Source organism: Ochotona curzoniae, unplaced genomic scaffold (genome assembly GCF_017591425.1).
Source record: "Ochotona curzoniae isolate NIBS_2020 unplaced genomic scaffold, NIBS_Ocur_1.0 contig_2321, whole genome shotgun sequence".
NCBI classification, from domain to species: Eukaryota; Metazoa; Chordata; class Mammalia; order Lagomorpha; family Ochotonidae; genus Ochotona; species Ochotona curzoniae.
This window is the reverse complement of record NW_024465421.1, coordinates 17,618,464-17,635,584: the sequence shown is the minus strand read 5'-3', so window position 1 is coordinate 17,635,584 and position 17,121 is coordinate 17,618,464. Positions and strand designations below refer to the sequence as shown.

Sequence of the window (17,121 nt, the reverse complement as noted above, 5' to 3'; positions counted from 1 at the left end):
TTAGAAAGAGAACGCTAGAGAACACCTTAGAATGTTCTATGACTCAAGCAAGAGCTGAGCCATAGCATCTCACCAAGGTGTGATGTGATGTTTCAAGTCTTAGAGTTTGGAATTCACAGAAAAATTGCAAAATTAGAAGTGCTATAAGCCTCAGAGATCCCATTCAACGATTTTGGTTCTCTCCCCAGATGCCTGCGGTGGTCAGAGTGGGCCAGACAAAGCCAGGAGCTGAGCGCTCCATCCAATTCTCCCACGAGTGGGGTGGGAAGCCCACTCTTTGAGCTGTCACTTCTGCCTTCCAGGGTCCTCATTTAATTAAACGGAGCACCTCATGTGGACAGACAGCACGTGGATTCTCTTACTGGTTTCCTGGGACTGAGCATTGCAAAATGAGGAGCAAAGTATGAATACCAACTTGACTTGCCCAGACTTGTTCAACATCCCTGAAATCTTTACGTCTTAGCAGCTTAGGGGAACCCTGCCACCAGGGAATTCAGAGGATTCCTCTGCTTTCTTTCTGAACAAGCATCCATCAGAACCCATTACTATCTGTATCTGCTTCACGCCTGTGGGTGCCGAGCCAGTTTCACAATGAATGGTACCCAGAGTGGGCGCCCAGGCAGCAGCCAGAAGGCTGAGGGCTTTGGCTGTTCAATTCGCATCTCTGATGTCTGGTAAACACATCCCAGGGTAGATGATAAACATGGGTTTAGGGGTAGGCCCTGGAAAGGCCTGCCTGGAGCCAAGGCAGCTAGGACAGAGAGAAGTGGCTCTGGTGCAAGCATCTTTGGAAAAGCCCATGATGCACTGGGAGGGTGTTGCAATTCTCAGCCCAGTTGGGGAGATGTTGACAGCCTGTCTACACAGCATCAGAGAGCTTGTTTTCTTAACTGATAATTAGAGCATCTCTGTGGGGGAGCAGGCTCACAAAGATGCTCCTCCTGCGACTGCTCCATCCACACAAACAAGCCAGCCGGCGCTGGGCTGTGACCAGGAGGCCAGAGGCCACAGCTAATTAGACATGACATCAGCATTTGTACTGCACTTGCCGGAAGTCATGAAACAAAGCTCATGAAACTTTCAGGGCCAGGAGCTGCAGGGTCCCCGCAGGTGAGTGCGGCGTGGCCTGGAAACCCCTCCACTGGAAATCTTTGGGGGGAATATTTGGCTTTGTCACTGTAACTCCTTGGAGAGAAATCACACACTTAAATAAATCAGATCTACACTACATGGCAGATCAACTTGGTTGCACTTGTCAGCGGGCTCAGACCTTAGGATGAAGGTGTTTGCTCTCGCATGTGTGGTCTGGCAGAGGGAGGGGAGGATGCTGGCGACATGGGGTCCCTGTGCTTAGCTACAGGGATGCACTTGTTATTGAATCAGCATTGTAGGCAGTGGCAGGCTGAGCCAAGGCACAATGCGGGTGGGGGGTCTTGTGGTCGCAAACCAGGCTGTCAGGGTTTGACTCTGACTCTGCCACTTAGGAGTGTGTGGACAAGCTCCTTCATGTACCGTGCCTCAGTTTCCTCATCTGGAGAATGGGGACAATGTGAGTGCTAACTCTAGCAGGGCCGGTTTTCAGCATTCGCTGAGTCCACACATGTGGGATGGTTAGCAGAGGGCAGCTGGTTTTATTCCTCTGCGGCCGAGTTAGACTGTTGTGTGGGTAGCACCTGTCTTCTCTCCCCATCACCCACGGGCAGGTGCCAAACAGGGACTGATGCCTCGCCTTCACCGGCCCTCACTGACCCTCTCTCGTCTTTACCTCTTCTATCCGTACCTGTTGTAAAGAAAAACCAACATGAAGCACGGACGCGGCAAAACCCGGAAAGGCATTCAGGTTTTAAAGGTTGGAATTTTGTGCCATGTTACTGATGAGCTCTGGTGCCTTCCTCATCTGCAGCGTCCCTTCTCTGGTTTCTCACGGATTTATGTATCCAGGTATCTTTCCATTTAACTTTGCATCGCTTTGCTGCATTGGTGGAAATATTCCCAAGTCAGAGCGTAATGGACCTTGTGGATCCCTGGTCCCCTGGAAGCTTTAACATTGGCGCAGGATGACTTGACGCTGTAGTATTCACTCCGAAAAGGTGTATTTATTTTTTTTCCTGCAGGATTACAAGGACCAGGGTCACTTATCTGCCAGGACAGCTACCAGAAAAGACCATGAGGCATGGATTGTCGTGGCTGCTGAGAAGGTGTGGCTGAGCAGACCTGGCAGGAAGAATGCCAGCCCAGCCTGGCTGGCGGGGGCGCTGCATCTGTGCGCTCACCAGCTCCTGTGCCGGTGTGCACCCTGCAGCTCAGGGCATGCGCCTGCATCTGCAGTACTCCTGGAAGTCAGCCTAGCGGACCCTGGTGGCTGAGAAGTTACTAGGGAGCAGAAGGGAGAGGAAAGGGGTGAACTTTTGTTCTTTTTACATTTTTAACTTTTTATTAACAGATTATTTATTTTTAATTGGGAAGGCAGATTTACAGAGAGAAAGATCTTCCATCTGCTGGTTCACTCCCCAAATGGCCGCAAGGGTTGGAACTCAGCCGATCCAAAGCCAGGAGCCAGGGGATCTTCTTCCAAGCTCCCACAGCACTGCGCCATCCTTTGCAGCCTTCCCAGGTCATAAGCAGGGAACTGGAGCAACCGGGACACGAACCGGTGACATATAGGATCCTGGTGCTTGGAGGTGGAAGATCAGTCTATTGAGCCAGGCCCAGAGGGTGGCCTTGGTTTTGTCCTGTATGCGCGGAATCGGGACCACCACTGCTGTCAACTAGGGGCGATCCATTTGCAGATAATCCAGGGCCACCTGTGGATATCAAGGTGGGATAGTCGCAGGTGGCAAGCAAACTGAGGCTGAGTGGAGAAGCACAACGGTAGGTGACTTATATTCAAACACGCAGGCACAGCACCGCCTGCTATCACTTTTTTTAAGCATGTGGCTGCTGGGTTATGTTTTCAATGTGACAGAACCCCAGGGATAATGCCCTGAGGACAGGCAGTGACAAACCTGCCCGTCTGCCTGCTGTTACATTCCAGCAATGGCCTGCTGGTGCTGGTGATTCTGGCAAAGTGCAGAGCAGTGGGTGTGGAGACAGTGGCTCCTGGCGGCCGTCATTTCTTCTGCAGCAAGGCCATGAGCTCATCCCCTATCCCTTCCTCACTCAGCTGGTCCAGGCTGCGGTACTGGTGCACGATGCTGTCCGCAGTGACCACCACGACTCGGAGCCCGTGGGTGTCCTTGCCCAGCTGGCAGCCGATGGCAGACGACACCACCATGTCGAGGCTGCGGTAGGTGCCGCCGGCATTCCTGTGGTAGTGCCCTGCGAACACGGCTTTGATACCTGCAGGGGGAAGGGAAAGACGCATTAGGGGGCCGGGGATTTGCCCCTGGGGTAACATGGAGGCCTGGCTGTCTAGTTGTGTGAAACATCACAGACTCTTCTATTCCATGAGGATTGCTATCCTGTGTGACAACTAGGATAGTCCCAAGGGTAACTCATAGAAAAGGTCTTCAACATGCACAGAAAAAGGTGTATAGTGGAAAAAGCCGGGACTTGAAGAACTTTTTACACTCAAATAAACTTACACTTTTTATTATTTCAGACACACATACACAGAGCGTGCAAGCAAGTGGGGGTCCATTTGCTTGGTGCATTGCCCGGATGCCACAATCGGGAAGACCAGGAACTGTCCTGCAGCTTAGGAATCAGAAGATATCGGAAAAGCAGCAGCCTTTTGCTTGTTTAGTATGTTTACTTTTGCAGTTGTCCCTTGGAGTCCGTGGGAATTCTTCCGCATGGAACTCACGCACGCCCTCCTGGGCGGCTGTGTCAACAGCTGTTGGGCTGCCTTGTTCAGCCAATAATGACAAGAAGAAAGTCTGTGCGTGTTAAGTACAGACACAATTAAAAACATGTTGGAGCCACAGTTGATGGCATACAGAGGACTGACTGTCATTTAATGGTGAGTTTATGGCATTCAAGAGAAAAAAGTCACTGCTAAAAAATTTCCTTAAATTTCACGATGGCTCTAGCAAGCTGGCAGAGCTGTCTCCAAGCACAGTGATTACTGTGTCTGAGGTGGCCTGAGGAGCCCAGAAGGAAGGAGAGACCCAGGCTGGCCTGCAAGAACAGACACACGTTTTCCCAGCGTCACTGTGGGGCCCTACCCTCCCATCACAAGGTCTGATCCTAGACGGAGGTGTGGTGGACAGAACCCAAAGCACCGGAGAGGGAGAAAGCCTGTCAAGAAAGAGTAGGAGCAGAATAAGAACAAAGATAGCCCTAACTCCAGCTGCTACCCACGGACACACCTCACGCTACGTGGGACAGCTGGCAAACTGCTGGGCAAGGGGCATGACTCCCCTGTAGGTGAGGCCAGTTCCTCTAACACTGGGAAATAGTTAAAACAAGCCATTGCATAGGGTATCCAAAGTCCTGAACAGAGAATTCAGGCCCATGAAGAAAACATTTTATGAGAACAATGCACTGAACGAAAACAGCAGGTAGTGAAAATTTAGAGAGGGCAGACACAAAAGATACAGTGTTGGGAGATTAAAATAAAGACACCCCTCATTTCATAGGGTAAGTTCTAGACTGGACTTTAACCAACGAGGACATGGGTGAATGAAAAGTATAACCGAGTCTGACGGGCAGGTAAAGCCACCACTTAGGACTTTTGTGTTGTGTGTCTAGGTGCTGGTCCAAAGTCCCAGCTGCTCCACTTCCCATCCAGCTCCCTAAGAATGCGCTGGGAAGACAGCTTGAATGTGCTAGGAGACAGCTTGAGTGCTTGGGTCCCTGCCACTCATGCTGGAGACCTGGATGGAGTTCCAGGCTCCCAGCTTCAGCCTGGCACAGTCATTGTGCCCATTTGGGGAGTGGATGGATACTATCTCTCTTTCCCTCTCTACCTTTTAAAGAAAAGTATTACCTAGAGATAAACCACAATGATACCATTTCCCACCCACTAGGATGCTGTAATTTAACAGGTGTTGGCCAGGGTTTGGGGGAACGGGACCCTACACACAGGGCTGGTGCCTGAGCAGCAGTCTAGCTTGTCTAGAGGGTGGCAACAGGGGTTCTCGGGGCCAGAAGTGCTCCTGCTAGCCCAGCCTCAGTTGGGGAGTGGACCAGTGGCTACAAGTTTTCTCTCTCCCTTTAACTTTGCCTTTCAAATGAAAAAAAAAAAAAAAACTTCAGACACACCAGCCCTGCTAGGAGGCCAGGCAGCCAGGGTGAACAGCCAGGCTTGGATGGCAGGGCACCTGCTCTTCAACACCCTCGTCCCTCGTGTGCTTGGTACTGCTCTACCGTGAGTCCCTAGGTGCCTTTCATTTTTATTGGTTTACCTGTAAGGTGAACAGGGACAATGCCCAGGACACAGAGCATGCAGCAGGGGGTCAGGGATGTGATGAAGAGCCCACCCTCTGCAAACAGGAGACTTTCTCTAGGACAGGGCCAGCTGCCTCCTCTGAAGCAGGCCCCAGATGTCGCATGCAGGCTCTGCTCCAAGCTGCACTTGCAGTCCAGGTGTGGAGGACAGAAGAGCAGGGGAGTCTCCCTGTCAGCTTTGGGGAGGGCATCATCCATTTGCCACTTGGTGGATATGATGCTGGATTCATCGATCCTGGTCTCTCTGACAGGCCTAGCAAGACTGGTGACGTTTCCACATGGGGCCACCGTGCATGTGAGGATCTCTGAGTATTACATAGAATGTCTTTGCATTACTGACCACTGGAAGGAGATGACACGCAACCTCCTAAGTGACCGCTGGGTAGAATTCCCAGCAAGGACAGCAGCCACGGTAACACAGGCCAGCTCCTCGGGTCCCAGTCATGGAGACACGAAGATGCTATTTTTAAGCTATCTTGTCTTAAATTCATCTCAAATCAATCAGAGGACTGGGATGCTGTCTCCGTGTAATTTACTGTTCGAATGTTGGAAACTTAGTTTGAATCAATCAGGAAATCTGGGATGCAGCACAGTGGGATACTGATATTAGAAACTGACATCCTTAAGGCCTTGGCACTCCAGACACAGGCCTGGAGAGCATGAACAAATTCTGATTGGGCAGCAGTCTGATTTCTACTGCCTGAGTAGACACGCGTAAAAAGATTATGCATCTTTACCTTGCTAGCCATAACAGTGAAAAGTGTGTTATCAATCATCAGTTATACTCTGCCTTGGCGGTAAAGAAAGAGGTGTGCTTCTTAAGGACAAAGGAGACAAAGCAACTGCAAGGCTGGGCGTGAATGCAGAGAAGAGGTGCTAAGAGCCTGAGCCTGGGGCCAATTCTGGTCTAGCTTGTCCCACTTCTGATCCCGCTCTCTGCTTTCACCCTGGGAAAGGAGCAAAGGATGGCTCAAGTCCTTGGGACCCTGCAGCTACATGAGAGACCCGGAAAGAAGTTCCTGGTGCCCACAACCGCTCTCCTCAAGCATCACACAGCAGTGACCCATCTTTGCAGCCAGCCCCAGTGCCAGTTACCGACAAGCCCATTGTCCCTTTTCTTCCAAGAGGTAGGGATGCTTCCTGTGTCTCCCCAGCCTTGCCTCTCGGTCACAAAGCACTGAATGCTCAGCACCTGCCCTTAGTGACTCCCTCTGCCTGTCCGGTCTGGCCATCGTCATGGACCTGCACTTCATGATCCTTGGCTTTCATGTTGGGTGACATCTAAGACACACTGGCAGGCTTTTAAGAGACACAGCGGTGCAGTGGGTTAGGCTACCCTGTGTGAGCTGCTCTGTTATGAGCATCAGTTCCAATCCCAGCTGTTCTGTTTTCCAAGCCAGCTCCCTGCCTCCTAGGAAAGGTGACAGATGATGGCTCCAGGGCGTGGGCCCTGCTGCTATCTGGGAGAGCTGGTCTGGCTCCTGGATTCAGCCTGGCCCATGGCCCAACCCCCTTTGGTTGTGGCCATTGGGGAAGCGCACTAGCAGGTAGATCCTTCTTTCTCTCCCCCTTTCTGTGCCTCTGCCTTTCCAATAAATAAATATATCTTAACAAAAAGTAAAAATATAGAGGAATACAAAAGAATGGCATAACATTCATATCCCCACCACTCAGAGAGAACAAATATTAACATCTTACAAGGTCTGCTTTCACAGTTTTGAAGAAAGGACTATTACAATTACAGCCAAATCTCCCCCTTTGCATGGAGGCTCTCAGCTTTTCTTTGAGTGCCTGGCCAGACATGCGCCTAGAGGGTCAGCGGCCTCTACAAGGTCAGCAGTGGATACTTCATCACCCTGACCAGAAGATAGGACACAGGAACACCAGGCCACAGTGCTTTTGTGTGTTGGTGAATTAATCACACTGACAAGTTCTTTTTCTCTTGGAAACAGTTGTGGCTGAAGGCAAACAAATGGGCTAGGCACAGAGCAGGTGACTGCCATGGCTGCTGAGTTTATTGGATAGATGACCAGAGGGCAAATATAGGAGACAGAGAGAAAGATAAATGTTGTTTATACTGTAAGGACTAAGCAGAGGAAGATAAAGAAACAAGAGAACAAAGGAAGAGGGGAAGGAGCAGCAGAGGAAGGAACACGGAATGTGACCGGCATGGAAGACTGCCCGTACGTGATTATGTGACTCACAACTCCTGGGTACTCAAACCCTCCCTGCAGCACGAGGTGTCCAGGACTTCCATGGTCCCACCTGGGCATCCCCTAGGCTCTGAGCTCCTGGAGGGCATATGCCCTCTGCTCTAGCTCCCATGACTTCCTGGATTTCAAAGGCACAGAATGTGTGCTGCAGATGCTGCAACTTGCAAAGAAGACTATAACCATAAGCACAACACCCACTCCACGACAGGAGCCAGCTGAAGGCCGAGGTCTTTAACAGACATGAGTCACCGCTGTGTTTGCCTTCACCAAGACTAGTTCTGCGTGTCTGAACATGTGCAAACATTTTCACTGGGAGTGTCAGACCGGTATGCGTACCGGGAAGCCCTGGACAGGAGTATTTATGAAACCCAGGGTGTCTGACGATGGCAAGAGTTCAATGAACATGGTATGTCCACGCAGTCCAATACAGCCACGGACTGGGGATGCTTGTAATGATATGAGATGATGCTTTGTGTGGCATCATCCTATGCTTCCCAAATGCTCTTATGACACTCTCAGCAACATAAAGGTGACTGCAATGATGAGAAAATGGTAAGGAGTGGGCGACAGGTGACACACTGAAGAGGCGTGATGCTGGGAGGAGGCATTACGTGTGCACATACACACACAAGATGCACACCTGAGCACATACAGGTGCTCTGTCTCACTACACTGTGCCCTGAGCTGCCTCCCAACCTTGCACAGAGTCCCCACCGACAGGATCCTCATCCGTCTGAAACCTCCCAAGCTTCAATGGTGGCGAGGAACAGCCTCTACTCCTAATTCCTGACAAATGACTCAGGCTGTGCCATTCGCGGACGGCAACAGAAAGTGGACCAAGACACCAGGGATGCTGGGATTTCACACGGGAACCTCTCGCTTAATTTCAGTGTGACTCTAACTGCTATTTTAAAAAACCTGACCTGGAAAAGAGAAGACAGGCTGTTTGGACTTCATCCACACGGATGTTGCTGCACCCCACGCCCATAGCCCCCTGCAGGACATGTAAGTCTGGGCTTTCATAACAGTTAGCTGTAAGTTTCAGTGTGAGCTGCAGGTCCAGGGAAGGCAGGCTTGCCTGTATTGGGCAGTCCTGGGGTCTCCAGCACAGGGCCCCCCGGCTGTCTGTCAAGTGAACGAATGTGGACTTCTCTTCAGCAACCAGCAGCACCCACTCACACATGCCAGATTCCCAATTAGTAAATATTTACCATCAGGACTTGATTTTCACTTTAATTAGCCCAACTGTGAGGGATACCTCCAAAGTGAGAAACAGGCCCATTGCTTCACACCAGATGTAGCTTCGGCAGTTGGTCTTTTAACTAGATTTACGGTGAATGAGAAAAGACATCAAATGATGCGATGCTTTATGGGTGAATTGATTGAAACATAAAATGGGCCAGACCTGGGGAAAATGAATTCAAAGCCAAGTCTTGGAAGACAAATTAGAGCAGGTAAAATCCTATGAGCTGATGGGGCCTCCCAAGACACTATAGATGCTGATGGAAAGGGCTGAGTTTTCACTAGAAGCCATGTTAAAACAAACAAACAAAAAATCTTTTCAAAAGGCACATCAAACAGACCTTGCTGAAACATGACTGCTACTGAGGCCAGAGTTGTGGTGGAGCACACAAAGCCATTTCCTGAAGTGGCCAGCATATAAGGGCATCAGCTGGAGTCCTGGATGCTCCACTTCTGGTCTAGCTCCCTACAGAGGAAGCTCCTACTTTGCTACCGTATTGGCTGGTGTGGTCTGTGTTTTCAAATCTAAAAGAAGAATCAAATTCAATCACTAAGCTCTCTGGGAGGTTTTCACCTAGTTCAGGGCTTCCCTACCTTTTGAATTAGGCGTAAGGAGTGTCTGGCTGGTGGGCTGTGTAAAGGCTGTGAAATCAGGTGGTCTGGCCCTTGCCAAGACAACTACAGGTGCGACTCCAAATTCAAACCACCTAGAGCAGGCTCATTTTTAAGATTATAATTTTGTAAGCCTGTGAATGATGTTCTAAATATTCAAATAGCCCTGGGTTGCAAAAAGGTTCCCCATCCTTGGTCCATGAACACCCTCACCCCTTTGCAAAACTACAAGGATCCTGCGTCACTTGGCCACCTCCTGTGTGCCCCAGGGGACAGCCAGAAGGAACCCAGCAGCCTCACATCTTGGGGTTTACACGGCACACAGGGTGGGTAATTCTCCCTTCTTTCATTACACATGGCAAAGTGAGGCTGGCACGCTGCTGGCCTGGCCACCAGGCAGATGCACCTGCCCTGCCAGGACAGCTCTCTCTACCTCACAAAGGGCTGATGGGCACCTTTCTAGTGAGAGGACAGAACAGGCTTACTCATCATGGGGGTCTCAGTCCGGTTCAGAGCCACAGACATGGAACCTAGATGTCTATTTCTCACATATTTCCCTTGTGCCAGAGGTGGCGCCAGGCATTCCATGCCAACCCCATGAGGTTACCAACTGCTTCCTCAGCCAGGAACCTGGAACTCCATCCAGTCTCCTACATGGCAGCCAAAGTCATGAGCATCTGAGCCATCTCCTGCTGCTACCCAGCTATGTTAGCAGGGAGCTGGGTTAGAAGTGGAGCAGCCAGGACTGGAACTGGTGCCCATATGGGAGGCCACCGTCTCTGACTGTTCAGCCCCTCTTCTTCTTTCCCTTGTTTTTTTCAAAAGTGCAGAAATGCTACAGATGAAACCATTCTGTGAAATTCCTCATTCGCTTTTACAGGAAAGGTCAACTTATTGGAAATAGAAAAAAGAGAAAAAGAAAAAAAAAGTATGAAGCTATTGAGGGAAATATGATTGGTTCAAGACTCAGGCTTTGGTTCTTTTAAGATGGGGTTTTTCTATTGGAATCCATGTGAACTAGGCCACGTTTCCTGGGGGCAGCAGGATTGGGACAAGGTCTGTGTTTAGTCAAGATTTTCTTATCTGCTCTGTGCGTCCACAACTCCACCAGGGGTATCAGGTGAGTTACAGAGAAAACCAATTGCAGCATCCCACTGAAGGGAAGACACAGATGTTCCCCAGGCAGCGTGAAGGGACGGGAAAGCAGCAGGTGCTGCTGCTGCACATCTGGGAATCTATCTCGCCCTGCCGTTGGTTTACCGGTGCTGGGTACTGACCACATTTTTTTTTTTTGATTGCACAAAGAGGGACTGTTTGCTGAACTTCAGAATAGGAAACAGGATGCTACCACCTGTACAGAGACCCGAGCTGGGAAGCTGCTGGGTCTCCATTCATACAGCACCTCCCTGCACAGGTGGCGGCCCTTCTCATTACCTCATCCCCCACTTAGGAGAATTAAGGCAACAATGGGTGATGATTGTCGATGCTTGTTATTACATCGTTTATGCCTCCCACACGATGATTCAGGATCCTTCACGGAACCTGCCGGAAGGAGGCAGGGCTTGCACCTCCACAGCAGCGGGTTCTGGGAGGGAGGGCCGCTCGGCGGTGAAAGGATATTTTGTAACAACACAATTATCGTAATTAAAAGCTGCCCTGATATTCTGATGAGCTTTTGACACATGTTTTTGAGGACTGGCACTGCGGCACAAGGAGATGAATGAAACTGAAAATAGCTTTTAGGGATAATACTGCGTGGGGAGGGCGAAGGGCTGGAGGCCACGGTAAATACGGTCAGCTGTCATCACCCACAATTTCTCTGATGTTTTTCAGTCTATGAGTTTTACAGACTCTTAGCTGGACTTTCCTGGTTTTGCAAAAATGATCCCAACTTCAGCCCCATCCTGCTGTGCATTTCAGAGTAATGGGGTGTCCTCCACGAGCAAGCTCCTGCCAGGGCTTCCCCGGCCAGCAGCTCATGTCCAACTCTAGATTCCATGTCCTTCTGACAGTGCTTTAAGGTCATTAAGCAGAGAGCTAGGTTTGGGAAGCCTACAGCTGATGGGGGAACCAGGACCACAAGTGAAGATGTTAGGCCAGCAGCCCAGAAGAGGCCCTTTCACCTTGCAATTCCTTAAAGGTGGAGCCTGGGGGATGAAGAAGGGCTCACTCTGCTGGGTGAGTCTAGAAAGCCAGCAGGTGGATCGCAGCAGAGATGCACCAGTTGGCTTTACGGGGCCCTGAGGACACAGACGGAGGAGCCTGGAGGGGCACGGCCAAGCACTCCGTCACAACTGGACTGACTCTGCCCTGTGCGTGGCACGCACTGGGTGCTACAGGAAGAGGAGATCTATGCCAATCGGCCTGCGGGCAGGGGCTGGAGTCCTGGACTCTGTTCCCCTGTTTGCTGTATAGACACTCATGTGACAGGCCCTCACTCAGAGCAGCAGCTGGGCTGGCTGCCGGAATGCAGGGACGAGTGTAACATAGGCCTGGTTCTGGCAGCCCATGGCCTAGGGCTGGGTTCAGGCAAACCACCACTTCCAGGTCTGCTGGGATCATGGGAAGGTGAGGAAGAACCTGGGGCAGCAGGAAAGGCTTCTCACTCAGAAGCTCTTAGAGCAGAGGGCATGGCTGAGTGGGGCCATGGAGGCCGGAGACTTCTGAAAAGGGCAGCGGGCAGCCTGGTGAAGATCAGGGGGAGTCTCAGGAGGGTTCCGGCTATGCAGCACCACGGTCTACTGGGCAGAGAATGCACTGGCTTGGACGAGAGGGGAGCAGGGAGCCTGGCTCTAAGCTGCTGCTCAACCCCAGACAATGCAACAACAGTGGCTTCGGGATGTCGAAGAGGGAGATGAAAAGGATGTGAAATGACTGGGTCCCTTGGCCAGGAGGCCTTTTCTGGAGACAGGAGCATAGGATCCCAGCACCTAAGGCCGTTCAGCCTGTAACAGGAAAGCCAGCCCTCTATGCTGCCTCATGCTTACCAAGCCACATCCCAATTGTCCTTTGGCTTCCAAAGAGCTCTGCTGACAGGATGAGACTGCTGGGCTGTGGGGAGGGCTGCAGTCAGGCTCAGATGAACAAGTGGCCTTGTGGGTAGCTGTGGTTCACCTGGGAGACACTGTCTGGCTCTGCAGGTGCCCAAAGGCTCTGGAACCCGGCTTGCAGGCTGCAGGCCTGATGGCCCATGTACGATGCTGTCCTCGGGGAGTGACAGGTGTCCAGCAGGTTTCCCTTGCTGAGTCTCCTAACTGAAGGGGCTCTTGGGTCTGTGCATCCTGTCCTGGGAGGGACATCAGAACTCCAGGGGGCTCAGGGAGGTGGCTGATGGAGACAGCACTTGCTTCACTTCACCTCTGCTGTTACAAAGTCACTTCCGTGGAAATGCAGGTGTGGCAGTGTCTCCAGGTCACTGGAGCAGTCTTCCACCCTTGCACAAGGCATGGTGTGGTATTCTCTAAGGCCCTAAAAGACATTTTTCCAGCTCCATCTCTTCGGGACAGGTGGTAAAATGTCTCCAATAATGGCACACTCTGCCCATGTCTCAAGACCACACAGGAGCCCACCATGTTTCTCACAAGCCAAGGCAGACACTAAGGATGATGCAGAGTAAGGCATGGCAGTGGGGATCTCTCTCTCTCTCCTGAATACTTGCTGTTAGGTCAGGCTGCCTCTAACCCTATCTTCTGTAATAATAAACAAATAAATCTCAATCTCAGCAGTGTCTGGTCCAGGGACGCCCTGGGAGGGTCTGAGAAGTGGGACCTGAGCCAAGAAGAGAGCCGCAATGGCTGCTTCTGAGCTGGAACCCTGGGGAGCTGAGGGTGCTTTGGGGAGTCAGCCAGATGGCACAGTCTCCAGACAGACCAGGGAGAGGTGCCTCCGGGGGCAGGAATGAGGTGTGGGAGCCTCTGCTGTGCAGGCTCACCGTCGGAAGCTGGGGTCTGTCACTCTCACACTGGGGTACCCTGCCTCCTACAGTTACTAACAACATCGGATGTCTTCCATGCTCTGCCAGCCTCCCTCCTGGCCTGGCTGTTAGGACTATTTATCGACCACTTGGTACCCTCAGCTCATGGACTGCAGGGGGCATGTGGTTGGCCTTCCAGGTTCCCTGGTCCAAACAGCCATTACAATGATCATTTACAAATTATAAATTACATCTTTGTGTTCAATCTCTATGGATTTTTTTGCTCCCCCGGAAGTGCAGACCCTGAGCAAGATGTAAGCTAACACCTGGCTGTCTAAACCCTCCATGTCATCCTCAAAATTCCCCAAAGAATACATTGCTGCTGACCAATCAGCGGTGACCACAGGCACATGGGCTGACCAGACTCTTGCTCATCATCCAGTCATGCATCTCTTGCCCCCAGTCTATGGTAACCTTCACCCCAACTCCTCGGGGCACTCAGGAACTAAGCGATGGCTGCTGGGCTCCCAGTTCCGCACTTTGCTGTGAGCACCTCCCTTCTTCTCCCACTTGATGTCACTGACTCACTTGCTGTTTGCTGGATGAGTGGATGGATGCAGGTTTGTGGTGTCCTATGGCACAATCAGTTTAGACTTTGTAGTAACTAACATCCAACTCAATGAATTTTTCTCCCCCAGCTTGGAAAAAACTGAACTATTCTCACTGGAAGGAAGCCGACTGGGTCTGTAGGAGCCACCCACTGCAGCCACATCCAATGGCTCACATTTGGATAATATTGGCAGGCTTCCCCTGTCCATGGCTTCCTTCCCTTTCCTGAGTGCACACGGCCACATGCAGGTGTACCCTGGCCCGACAGGATGCCCATGGTCCACAATGACGACTGTCACATGTTCAGCACTCAGTGGGCTGGATGTGTTCTCAGTATGATCCTTGCCACCACCATACAAGGCAGCTACAGCTGCCATGGTTATTTCTGAGGCTAAGGCTGGGAGCAGAACCCAGTTCCAGGGGTGGGCTCAGGGTACGGTGGGGCCAAACCACTACCTGTGACACCAGCATTCCATAGGAGTGCTGCTTCAAGTCCTAGATACACCACTCTTGTTCCAGCTCCCTGTGAATGTGCCTGGGAAACAAGCAGAGGATGGTCCAAGCACGTGGGACCCTGCACTGATGTGGGAGACCCAGATAGAATTCCAGAGTCCTGGTTTTGGCCTGGTTTCTAGACCCATCCATCATGGCCATTTGGGATATGAACCAGCGGATGGAAGACATGCTTTCTAAATTTGACTTGGCAAATAAAGAAGTAATTCTTAAAAAGAAAGAAAAATAAGCCAGTACCAGTCAAAGTGCAATCCTCTCTCCTTGCTAAGAATGTCTGCCCTCCACCCTCTGACTCCCAAGTTAACGAAAGGGAGGTTGATGGCGCAGGAAATATCACCCAGCAATGGTGCTAAGAGACGGGGAGTGAACCGACTGGATTAGGGTATTGGGGTGGAGGCCACGTGGCCAAGTCCTGGCTGCTTAGTAAGGACAGAGAGGGACCACAGTAATAGGAACAGTTATGGGGGTGTGTCTCCTCCATGGGATGCCACGTCTGCCCTAGGACCGAGCCAGCAAGAACATCCTGGGCTACCAAGGCAAGCCTGACCTGGACAATGGACCAAGCAGTGTCCTGTTAGCCCCCAACCGCCACCCTGGCTGATCTGTAGCCCCCTCTCCAGATCACAATCTGTGCCAACACCCGTGGCACAGTACCTGCTTCAATGAACTTGTCAGCCATCTCCTGGCGCACGTGCTTGGTGAGGTTGAAGTAGTCATCGTCCTCATCCACACTCTGCAGGAAGAGTGGAATGTGCTGGAAGACGATGGCGTGGCGGCACCTTCGCTGCCTGGCAAGGCTCAGCTGCTGCTCCAGCCACTGGTCCTGTGCCTGCTTCAGGGCGGGGCACTGTGACGCGTCAAACAGGAACTGGGAGTTAAGCACCAGGAACAGGACGCCCCCGACCCAGAAGCTGAAGTAGTCGTCTCCCCAGGTGCTGCGGTACTCCTCGACGGTCTCGGCCGTGGGCACATTGCCCAGGTCGTGGTTGCCACTGACAAAGACCAGCGGGATGTCCCTGTTCACCTCGCCAAGCACCCGCTGCAGGTCCCGCGTCTGTTCCTTCCGCCAGGGTGTGCCTGCAAGAGTGAGGGTGGTGGTTGGTGAGATGCACAGAAGTAGGTCATGGGCTCGCTCATGTGAAATGCAGGCTTGGAAGAATCTAGAAGCCCACTGGACTGGGCCCATGCAAACTGCAAGATGAGCAAGGTGTCGCTCTGAGTTCTTCCCAGGATGCCTTGACTGTCAAGTGCCCCATGTGGCTAAGTGACAGCAGGGGCGGGGTCAGACCTGATACAGGGTGTCACTGGAACTTCATTTCTCTATCTCATCCCTCAGTACTCGACAGAGATGGCACTGACTTTCCTCCCCATCTCAGTGCTCCATCATGTGCACCCCCATGACAGACAGACGTGGTTTTGCACGAGAGTCCCAGGTCAATGTTTATCCAACATGGGCCTTGCTGGCAGAGAGAGTCCTCAGGCACTGAACAGCTGCACCAATGGGCAAGTGCGTCATGCCTGATAACCATGGCCGAGGAAAGGTCCAGAGTGCAGCAGAGTCCCCAGGGACTCCACGTCTTGATGCTAGGGCCTTAAGAACTGGCATGCCAAGGGAAAGACACAGACCGAAGGTGTAGAACCATTTCACAAGTGAGATGATGCAGGCCATGGCTCAGAGAGCTTTCCTTCAGAGCTCTGCCAGTGCCAGGCGCCCTGCAGTCCCCGCACAGCTGTGAGGACGGAGCCCTCACTGTTGGCCCCTAAGACGCCCAGGGTTTCACTGCTTCAGACTCAGCCTGGCGACCTTAGACCTTCGGTCCCAATCGGCGTCAGAGGGTCTGGGAGAGACCCCTACTGTCATCGCATGTGGAGCCCTCCCACCCTGCAGCTGGTCCAGTTTACATCAGTGACTTTCTGCCACTTCGCCAGGGGCCTTCAGAGTTCACAGTCACTGCACACTGCTGACAAATGGCTTGCTTAAAATTTGATCCTGATAAAATAAGCCAATGAAAAAGAAAGATACGAGCCATGTGGATGCCACACAAAGATCTTCAATATACATTAGGTTAGAAATGCATGGTGTAAAGGAGTAAAATCATATACATATTTTTATTTATTAAAACTTATTTCTGGGTCCAGTGCGAAAGCTCAGCAGCTAAAGTCCTCGTCTTGAACACACCGGGATCCCATATGGGCACCAGTTCTAATCCCAGCAGCCCCACTTCCTATCCAGCTCCCTGCTTGTGGCCTGGGAAAGCAGTCGAGGATGGCCCAAAGCTTTGGGACCCTGCACCTGTATGGGAGACCTGGAGGAAGCTCCTGGTTCCTGGCTTTGGGTTGGCTCAGCTCCGGCCGTTGCAGTCACTTGGAGAGGGAATCATCGGACAGATCTTCTTCTCTGTTTCTCTTCCTCTCAGTCTCTCCTCCTCTCTGTATATCTGACTTTCCAATAAAAATTAATAAACCTTTTCAAAAAATTTTATTTATTTCTATTTGAAAGGCAAATTTACAGAGAGAAGAAGGGGTGGGGAGACACACAAACACACACACATCCTTCATCACTTGATTCACTCCCCAAATGGCTGGAGCTGAGTCAATCCGAAACCAGCAGTGGGAGCTTTCTCTGGG

General features: G+C 51.5%; 1 protein-coding gene across 2 annotated transcripts in view; it reads right to left on the bottom strand.

Moving 5' to 3' along the window:
* Window positions 1-2,929: 2,929 nt before the first annotated feature.
* CPPED1 (calcineurin like phosphoesterase domain containing 1) overlaps window positions 2,930-17,121 on the bottom strand; it is a 49,972-nt gene continuing 35,780 nt past the window's right edge. The window contains exons 3-4 of one of the 2 annotated variants that reach the window (XM_040973309.1): window positions 15,148-15,570; window positions 2,930-3,339 (exon numbers count right to left, since the gene is read on the bottom strand). In XM_040973309.1, coding sequence (XP_040829243.1) covers window positions 3,110-3,339; window positions 15,148-15,570 — 653 coding nt within the window. In that variant the 3' untranslated portion in view covers window positions 2,930-3,109. The remainder of the gene's footprint in view (window positions 3,340-15,147; window positions 15,571-17,121) is intronic. The other variant, XM_040973310.1, reaches the window with a different exon arrangement.